The 10,982-nt window shown below is 31.5% G+C and overlaps 1 protein-coding gene across 1 annotated transcript; it reads left to right on the top strand.

Moving 5' to 3' along the window:
• On the top strand, positions 5,741-7,516 carry LOC104721956 (protein DETOXIFICATION 51). Its single transcript, XM_010440033.1, has one exon. It carries the CDS (start codon positions 5,895-5,897, stop codon positions 7,494-7,496), a length of 1,602 nt encoding a protein of 533 aa, XP_010438335.1. The 5' UTR covers positions 5,741-5,894; the 3' UTR covers positions 7,497-7,516.

The raw sequence follows: 10,982 nt of genomic DNA, 5'->3' as shown, positions 1-10,982 counted from the left end.
AAAAAACTGTAAGTTACTGCATGCATAGATTTTTCTAAGTTACTGCATGACCAGCTAAAAAGCTCATACAAATAGAATATAAAATCTAACAGAAAATTATTTTGTAGAGGGGTGTGATTAATTAATTAACAAATGTGACAGTCGTAGAAAAAACAAAATATCTCTAGATGTTTCTCTGTATTATTTCAGGAGTTTCAGACAAGAGAAATGCAAACGGAGAAGTTTTCATCAATGAATTATTTCCACCAAATGATACATACATTCTTTCTATATAAAATGTATAAGATCGATATCTTTTCTTTTTAATTTCTGTGTTTATTTTCACTTTTGGTTGCATCTACGTACTAACTATATCCATATTTGACAATGAAAATATAGGACCTTAATTCATAAATTCTTTTGGTTCGGAACAGCTGTTGATATATGTTAAAACGTAGATCTCAAGTTTTTTTTTTAAAAACTTTAGTTCGGAGAAAAATATCTAAACTCGATGTAAACTTGAAATATATTTTGAGGTTTCAAATATAACCCAAAAATACCCAAATTCAATAGATGTTTATCCAAACCCAAATTAGAAACCTAAATGTATCCAAATGAATCATATTTCTCTAGATCCAAAAACTTGAAAATCTGAAATACCCGCCCGAATCCTAATAGATAGCCGAACGCCCACCCCTAATTGAACTTACGAATAAGGACAATCTTCCACACACAAAATGGTGATGGTCTAGTCATAGATTGAAAACATTTTTATCTTTTATAGGAGTAAAAATTTATATCTAGTTTTTTCTTTCCTGTAATGAATGGACCATCACAATAGCTCAACTTATATACGTTCGAGTCTTCACTCTCCGGAGAAACATTATTTGGTTTTTTATATTTGGTTTGTTTACTTTGGAGTTTTGGTCTATGGAAAATCAAACAAGCAAGAGAAATCATCTTTTATGAACGTATATTAGTAGAAGATAGGATAAAAACGACAAATCAAAACGAAGAAAAAAAAGTATAAACAGTAGACGGAAATCCGAAAACACTGCTGTTCAAGATATGAAATGTTTGATTTCTGAGGAGGCGGTCCATAGATTTAAGCACTATAGTCTAAGAAGCCAGCCAATCTTATCTCATGACTCATATAGTCTCAGATATATAAATTTTTTGGATATATATATATATATAAATCATTTGGAAAGAAAAATCTAGACAGTTTTTGAAAGGATAAATGTAAAATAAAATTGCATGAGAGAGAGGGCACATGTCCCCTTTTAGCCTTCTGTTCTTGAAAGGGAAGCCAAAATAGTTTCACTTGTGTATTTTCTCAGCCACTGTTCTTATTTGGGACCTCCCTTCAAATAAGTAACTTTTTAATATAATATATATATTTTACGTGTCAATTTCTGTATTTCGTTCTCATTATATTTCTTTTGGTATATTTCATTTAAAGAGAGTAGAAGAATTTCCAAATTCCAGCTGTGAATTTAACCCTTTCTCGATCGAAAGTCTATTTTGGCGTTTGTTCTGTGACCATCCTCTCGCGACGTCACCGTTTTCATATCCATGCAAAATATTTTGAAGATAATATATATCTTTCCTCACTTTTCATTGAATATATCTACCTTTTATATACATATATTATAGATATATACATTTCTAAGATTTGATCGAAACATTTTCTGTTTTGATAAAGATTGAAACAATTCTATGTTTTAAACTGAGTAAAATACAAACAAACATACAGTTAAATAATCAAGTCCATTCCACGAAACAAATTCTTTTATTATTACATCCTGCATGACTATAACTAATCTTATTTTATTTATTTTGGCATTATTATTGTTGTTGTTGCTGCAATATTAATTGATTTTGATGATTGTCAGCATCATAATGAATATGAGAAATGGGGAAACAATATACTATACCATTTGTACTATAGGTCAGACTTTCAACATTAATTCTTGATCAAGAAACTGGTGGAATGTTATCTTCTTTCATATAAATTGTCCCCTACCAAAAAGTATATACCATAATGCATGACCAATAATGATGGATTACGTATAGGCCCATCGTTGAAACCAAACTTCTCATTCATTAATGTATATATTTTTTTTTAATGAGATTTTTCATAATTATTTTCAATCGGACTTAACCCTAGATTTTTTTTTTATTGCATCACCGCAATTTGACTACTTATATGGGTTAATTAGTTAATGCATCATATGTTAATCTAACTTTAATACAAGTGACATATTAATATGTCTTAAACGGTTTACATTTATTGGAGGACAAATTTATATTGGAACACAATATATATATTTAAGAGGCAATACTATACGTGAACAGAAATGAATTGTTTTAAAAACAATTATTGGAACGTGTCAATATGAAGGTGAGAATGGGGAATATTTTTTAAAAATCAGAGGCTTACTAGGGCGAGGCCCCCTCTATGTCGTGAACGCTCACAGGAGCCTTACTTATTTTATCTCTTTGCTTCAAATCTTATCGACGGGAAACTTTTATAACCCACAGAATGATTGTATAGATCACAAACCAATAATATACTGTCATTACACATAATATTTTACGAAGCTTATCTCGTACAACATACTGTCATTTAAAAAAAAAATCGAATTCTTGTTATTATAATTTAAAATGAATTAACTTAAGGCTGATTTCTTATCAAGAAGGGCATAAGAATGGGGTTTAATATTAGATTTTCTAAGTTCCTATTCTTCATTTTTCTAACAAGTTAACACATAAAATAAATACTGAATCATAGTTATAATTAATATATCAGCTATGTCAAAAATTTCATTAATATATCAGCTTTTAAAACCTTTTCATATATTTTAATTACTGTTTACTCTTCATAAATTATCATTTTAATTTATGTAATAGCAACCCCCAACTGCATGTATAAAGAATAAACATTTTGCAATTGTCAACATTACTACAAATCTATAGATGTCTATATAATTCGTCTATGAGGAAGTTATATATTTTCATTTAATAAATTGGTTGGAAAGGTCTTTAGTCAAAGAAAAGCCATTAATAGCTGGAGATTTAAACTCACACACATGTTTCTTAACATACAAACAATTTACGAAGTATATAAATCTAGGACTTAAGTTGCTGTTTAAACCTAATTTGTTCACCGGATGGAGACAAACATGAAAATAACGGTTAAATTAATTGTAAGCCATGGTTTACAAGCTATTGTTAAAGAGAGTCAAACAAAACATTAATAGTATTACTCTTGGGTCTTTAATTATACTCATGATCAAGTAGTAGTATTAGCTAGTGTTAATTAATAATTATAGCTCACTGAATCACCCGTTTGGCAATCAGGTTCTTGATATGAATTATATATCCAATTTATTCGGGTCAGTTTTTACTCGAGCTTTTGATTCAGTAAGTAATGGAAGCGATGCTATTTTTTGGTTTGGTTCATATTTGTGGTACATTTGGTTTTTAATTTCATATATATATATATATATATATTATTTTTTAGGAAACAAAAAGCATACATGTTCAATAAAATCTTCATTTAATATATTTGATTAAATATCATATGGATTTATATATCTGTTGAAAATATAGTGTATTTAACGGAAATAAAATCATAATATATATATATTTTTTAAAATACTCCTACATTTTATTGTGAAGAATAAAAGAAAATACTTTTTTTTTTTAAAATCCAAAATAAAAGAGTTAGTAAATATAAATGCAAACAAAGTTTTCGTGCCAAATGGTCGTTTGAAAAAAGATTCGAGAATTCACGTGTAATGAACTTGTGCGATGTATCTTAATCGAAATCTACTTACCTTAAAAATATAGACGTTACATTAAACTGCTTTTAAATTAGAAATGTATAGACAATACAGCCATCAATATTGTCTATCATACCTAGATTTTTTGTTTTTTTGTTTATCATATAAAGGCTTTTCAAATATTCAAAAGACCTTAAACACCAATGTGAAACAATAGTAAAAGTAGCTTGGATTAGTATACATACAGATCAGTATATGCATACATGTACCTTTGTACATTTGGTCAAAATATACTTAAGTTAAATATTATCTTTTTTATTTTTGTAGTTAATAACCCATATGCCTACACTAGAGATTTAAATTTGGATCATAATACAACAATACTATTAATACAAATCCTAATTTTTTTTAGGATTTAAGAGTAGTACAAATCATTAAATGCTCTAGAGCCTAGACAAAATAATATTTTGTGTAATTGNAAAAAAAAAAAAAAAAAAAAAAAATCTCAACCACACTTATAAAACTTAACTAGGTACGGATCCGCACGTATGTGCGTGATTGATTTCAAAAACTATGTTTATTATAAGGTTTGTAATATATTATGTACACATAGAGTTACATTTATAGATATAATTATTTGTTAAATCATTTACAGTTCAAACTTATATTAGTTTGGTTTCATTTAGTTTGTGATTTTTGAAATAATAAAGGTTTCAACATAAAATTAAGATTCACAAAACAACATACCCAAAAATCTAACGTTTACCGAATTAGTGATTAATCAGAATTGTATAAAACTTGTAAATTATGAAACGGATAAAACTATCAAAAAGATTAAAATTTCTCGGAACAAATGACCTAAATTCTTAAGCGGATCAAACCCGTTCCGGTAGCCATACTCCATAAGAGGTATAATATTTTTTTTTATCTATAAAAACCCATCTTTCGAAATCTTTAAAAAATAATATTAAAATATATATCAGATTTTATATTTTTCAATATGTTAATTTTGAAATTAAGGAATCTTTAATATACATTAGTCTTATATATCAGAAATTTTCTATATGAAAGACTGAAAATTAGGATTTACATGAGTTTAAATATTTTATAGTATAAAATAAATTTAAGATGCCGTCAAATTGTCTTTTAAAGATTTTCTAATATTTATTATTCCAAATTAATTTCAATTTTTTTTTTGTCAAAATATTTTAAACAATAAGAAGTAATATTATTTATATTTTTGAAAATATGATTTAAATAAATATTTTTTACATTTCTTGTTATAATTTTTTATTATATTATAATACATAGGTTTTGAAAATAATTTCGAAAACATGTAGGGGATAATATTTATTAACATTTGAATAATATTTACCAATTTTAACATTTATAGGAACAAAATTTTGTGTATATAAATAAATTGAATAGCAATGGCAATTTAATGTAATATTATAAAATATTAAGAGTAAATAATAAATTGAATACAAAGTTCTCTCGTGCGACGACACATCAGCTTTTATTCAAGAATATTTCTCTTCTAATATATATGATATATTTTTCTTGAACTAGTAGTTTTTCAAAAGAATCGATGGGATTTGGCTCGTATATACACTTATAGATTGGTAATACATATCGGATACAACATCTTCATATATGGTCCACCAGTAATTATATAGGGTAAGTAATTGGTTCTAGATTATTTTTTTCCATTTTATGTCACAAATCAGTCGTATCCAAAAAGAAATGGATACATTGTCAATTTACTATTAATGTATTATCGATAAAACTACTCCGAGAAATTCCCAAAAAGTATATTAAATATACAAAAAATATACATAAAAAAGTAGCTTAGATTCTTTTTCATGAAATTTTTTAGAAAAAAAAAATAGAAAATGAAGGGCAAAAAAAAGTCTGCCAACTCCTTTATTAAGATGGTAAGAGAGAGCTCTGAGATGAGAGNAAAAAAAAAAAAAAAAAAAAAAATCTCTCTTTCTCATTTCTCTTAAAACCTCTCTGCAGACTCATCATCAGAGAACTCTTTCTCTTTCCCCGTTTAAGATATCAAATCTTTCTTAATCTTCTTCTTGATTCATCCATCACATCATCATCATCATCATCATCACCGTCATGTGTAACTCATCAACAACAACCACCACCGGTTCAGAGAACCAAGAATCCCGAACCGGAATCTTCCTGGATCTCTTGTCGATCAATAGCTACGAACCCACAAAGAGAAACCTCCGGCATTGCGAGAACAGAGGATCTCCTCTAATGGCAGAAGCTGTAACGGAGGCTAAAACTCTCTTCACGCTAGCTTTTCCGATCGCCGTGACGGCTCTAGTCCTCTACCTACGCTCAGCCGTATCAATGTTTTTCTTGGGCCGACTTGGCGACCTCAAATTAGCCGCCGGTTCACTCGCCATTGCCTTTGCTAACATAACCGGTTACTCTGTTTTATCCGGTTTAGCACTTGGTATGGAGCCACTCTGTTCTCAAGCCTTCGGTGCTCACCGCTTCAAACTCCTCTCCCTAACCCTTCATCGAACCGTGGTTTTCCTCTTGGTTTGTTGCGTACCGATCTCGGTTCTCTGGTTCAACGTCGGCAAAATCTCGGTTTACCTTCACCAAGACCCCGACATCGCTAAATTAGCTCAGACGTATCTCATCTTCTCCCTCCCTGATCTCCTCTCCAACACTCTTCTTCATCCAATCAGAATCTACCTTCGTGCTCAAGGCATCATTCACCCCGTAACCCTAGCTTCTCTCTCCGGCGCTCTTTTTCACCTCCCGGCTAATCTTTTCTTAGTCTCTTACCTCCGCCTTGGTCTTACCGGCGTTGCCGTCGCTTCCTCCCTCACTAACCTCTTCGTCGTAGCTTTCCTCGTTTGCTACGTCTGGGCGAGTGGTCTTCACGCGCCTACATGGACTGACCCGACCCGTGATTGTTTCCGCGGCTGGGCTCCTTTGCTTCGTCTCGCGGGTCCGAGCTGCGTCTCTGTTTGCTTGGAGTGGTGGTGGTACGAGATCATGATCGTTCTCTGCGGTTTGCTCGTGAATCCAAGATCGACGGTGGCTGCTATGGGCGTTTTGATCCAGACGACATCGTTTCTTTACGTTTTCCCGTCTTCTCTCAGCTTCGCTGTGTCCACTAGGGTAGGTAACGAGCTTGGAGCGAACCGTCCCAGGACGGCGAAGCTATCGGCCATGGTGTCTATCGTTTTCGCGGCTGTTACGGGGATCACTGCTGCGGCGTTTGCTTACTCCGTTAGAAATGCTTGGGGGAGGATATTCACCGGAGACGAAGAGATTCTCCGGCTAACAGCGGCGGCGTTACCGATATTGGGTTTATGCGAGATCGGAAACTGTCCTCAGACGGTGGGATGCGGCGTAGTGAGAGGAACAGCACGGCCGTCAACGGCGGCGAACGTGAACCTCGGAGCGTTTTATCTGGTGGGCATGCCGGTGGCTGTTGGTCTCGGGTTTTGGGCCGGAATTGGGTTTAATGGGCTTTGGTTAGGACTACTCGCGGCGCAGATTAGCTGCGCAGGTCTTATGATGTACGTTGTGGGGACCACGGATTGGGACTCGGAGGCTAAGAAGTCACAGACGCTAACATGCGCCGAGACTGTAGAGAACGATCTTTTAAAGACGGTGGTGGCGAATACTATAGGGAACGACGGTGAGTGCGATGAGGCTGAGCCGTTGATTCGTATCACGGTGCTTTATTAAATATTAATTTCCCAAAAAAAGAAAAGTTATAATTATAATCCTATAATTATAATTTTATTCCCATCTCTCTTTACATAGAAGGAGAAAGTTTTGTCTTTCTTGAGAATTTAACATTTTCTTCTCTTTTTTTTTTAATCATGTACTTAACAATTTTTTTTCTTTTTCTTCTCCTTATTTTTTTCGATGCCCTTATGATTGGCCGTTTATATGGAGTAATTTCTGAGTTTTTTTAAATATTTTCTTCTACATATGCCAAATACTTGAATAAGTTCACATGAATGCAAAAATAATCACATGAAATTTTATAAAAATGTCACAACTAAACATTTAATTACACCCAATCTGAGACAAAAGATGTTGGGACCATATAGCTGGAGCGACAGAGAATTAATTCAAAATTAATTTATTTTTAAAAATAGTTTGTAAGTTCAGATAGTATGAAGTGAAGATTTCACTGTTAAATTATAGAGACAGACTTATTTCAAGGAGAGAAAAAAAAAAGTCTTAATAGATAAGAAAATGTGTTAGGGAGGTGGGAGGGGGTGATAAAAATAGGAAAGGGAGTAATATGGTAATTTGGAAAAAAAGTGGCAACCCTGTGGGAAACAAAAACTTGTGTCTCAAAGATTCAGACAGGTCTGAATGAATGTTTTGGATTCCCTGTAGACTAGAGAGTGCTGTTTTGTTCAGAGATGAGAGAGAGAGAGAGAGATATCAAGTCCCAAGGACCATTGTATTGCATCATCTCATCTCATCATATCTTTCTTTCCTACATATTTTTATTTTATTCTATCATAAAATTATTTTATCCATATAGTTCTGCATTTCGATGGCTATGGTTCCTATTCCTATATATTCCATATATAAGATTTTTATATAACAATATAGGAGTTTTTTTTTCATTTCAGGACCTTAGAGAAATCTGGGAAGAGACGTTTTACAATTCTACACTGTAAAAAAAGTAATTATTGTAATATTCAGTATTTTGTTTGTGATTCCACATTGAGATTTTAAACGAAGCCATTATTAAATAGATAAGTATAGCAAATTATAATTTTAAAATTATGAGAGATAGTATTTTTTTGTGCACAGTAAAAGAGAGTATTAATTTTGTGTTATTTTGAAGAGAATTTGTTAAAAATGCTTTTTTTGGCATACCCATTTTCAAAAATGTCTTTTTTTTTGAATATTTTCATTTTTGTCATTTTTTACACAATTACCCTATATTAAATTAATTTTTAGAATTTGTTTTTTTAGGTTTGAGTTTCTAATTTACATTTAGGGTATAGTTTTTAAGGGATAGGGTTTAGTATTTGGGGTTTAGGGTTTATAATTTTGTCATTTTATATATTAAAAAGGGTTATTTTTGAAAATGGACACCATCAAAAGATATTTTTTAAAAGTGATATAGAAAAAGAATATTTTTGAAAATCCCCCTATTTTCAATAATTAAATATTGTATTCTCTCCTTTCTTTTCTTTAGATTGTATCTTTTATTAGTGGTGCCAGGATAGATTTAATACAATGATTTAATGCTATAGTTCATAAATTTTTGTCAGTGCAATAATTAATTTATTAGTACCACATCCCCATTTTTTGCATAATTAGTATTTAGTAGCACCACATCCCCATTTATAAGTTAGATAAAAATAGAATGCACAGCTGCGATCCATAATACCTACTGTACATCATAATGTTCATATATATACAAATATGTAATTCTGAGTACCATAGTTTACATTGGTAAAGCAGAAACGTTTTGTAATATTTCATTGAGTTGTAAATATAATTTGATAATTCACACTAGTATTTAATAAAAATGATGGTACTGCCTCCTCTCAGAATAACTTCGTACTACTAAAATCTTATGTGACAAATTGGGTACCAATTATTGAAGTGCTGAACTTATCCTCTGAAACATAATTACTAAAAAAAATTGGGGAAAAGAGGACAAATTTCGAAAATAGTGTAACTGTGGAAGAATCTTTTTCATTTCTCATTCAATTTCAACAAAGTGCAAACAAAATTTACAGGAACTAGTATTTAATAATTTCATACCAACCAACTGAGAATTAATCTTTAATCACGAGGAAACATAGATTACACACATACACATAAGTATGTATCGTAATGGTTTAATAGATCAAATTTTGCAAACCGAAGTGTTAATTTTTTTTTCTTTTCGAAAATCTACAAATAAAACTCTCTTATTGTGGTCTTTATTTGGCCACATCTCCATGTACAGTCTTCTGACAGAAGCATATATCTCCGAAATTTTCATGAACCTTCATCATTCGGGTGATAAATAGTATAACATTAACAAGCGTTGTTTACCAAAAATAAAAGATTCAAGCGTTGAATGCTTATAATTCAAACCTTATTATAGCTAGCTAGCTATATAGGTGTTATATATAGAAACTATAGACCTATTTCCTCAGGTTTTCCTATTCTTTGAATCACCTAGAATGAAAAAGATTCCATTTTGATGAAAAAAGAATCTAAGCTATGAAAAAGTGTAATAAATGGTGAAAAATATATAGATCAAGAAAGAAGAGAAAGGTTGGAGCCAAAAAAATAAGAAGAAGTTAATTTTCACTGCCCCAAAAATAGATAACATTTGTGTGGGGGAGGGAGGGAGAGAGAGAGAAGACAAAAGTAGTTGAGACTTGAGAGAGAGGGAGAAAGTGAAGAAGAAGCAGAACAGTGGCAGATGTCCCACAAATTAAGACAGAGCACAAGTTATATAATTGGAGTGTACTGCTCACATTCCACACGAGGGGGCCTCCCTTTATTTACTTACCCTTCACTTCTTCTCACTCACTATTTATTAAATTGACCTATGTTTCTTTAACAGAGAAGTAAGAATATCACAATGGATTAATTAGTTCATCTATATCTTCCTTTTTGCCCGAACTTACTGCATGCATTTACAAGCTACCAAATAGTAAGTTTGGGCACTCTTTCTCCACAGCCGGTTTTAAAGATTTTGCGGCCAACAACAATGCACTGATTAAAGATGTAAATTGCAATGTTATATTATCTAGGTTTTAATAATGTAAGAAAACGCTTCTACATGATACTTAACTATCCATATATAGGTTTGTTTAGACCAAAGAAGATCTATTGAAAACGACTTCATTTGTTTGAAGAATCTTGTAGAAAACATAATTACACGCACGGATTAAACAAAAATAACATTCTTGTGAGTGTTCTCTAATTTGAGGAATCTTATATACTGGCGAAACATTAGTTAATCATATCATTGATTTTGTGTCAACCCTTTTTAATCATGTACATGTTTGACACTTGAGTGCTTATAATGCAATTGTACTAGTCCACATTCTCAATTGAATCCTGCAAAAACCTCTCAGTGCACTAATGATAATGTAAATTAATGTATGAAAACTATTTATTAATATGATTGGGAACATATCCATCTAAGAACCTTGGTGGATGCTGTTTTAGATATATATTATAAATGGTGGG

The sequence above is a fragment of the Camelina sativa genome, chromosome 11 (assembly GCF_000633955.1).
Source record: "Camelina sativa cultivar DH55 chromosome 11, Cs, whole genome shotgun sequence".
NCBI classification, from domain to species: domain Eukaryota; kingdom Viridiplantae; phylum Streptophyta; class Magnoliopsida; order Brassicales; family Brassicaceae; genus Camelina; species Camelina sativa.
The sequence above is the reverse complement of the archived record's forward strand: the minus strand, read 5'-3'. Positions and strand labels throughout refer to the sequence as shown.

What these genes read in the sequence shown, in the direction of transcription:
- LOC104721956 (XM_010440033.1), top strand. Translation starts at nt 5,895, where the DNA reads ATGTGTAACTCATCAACAACAACCACCACCGGTTCAGAGAACCAAGAA.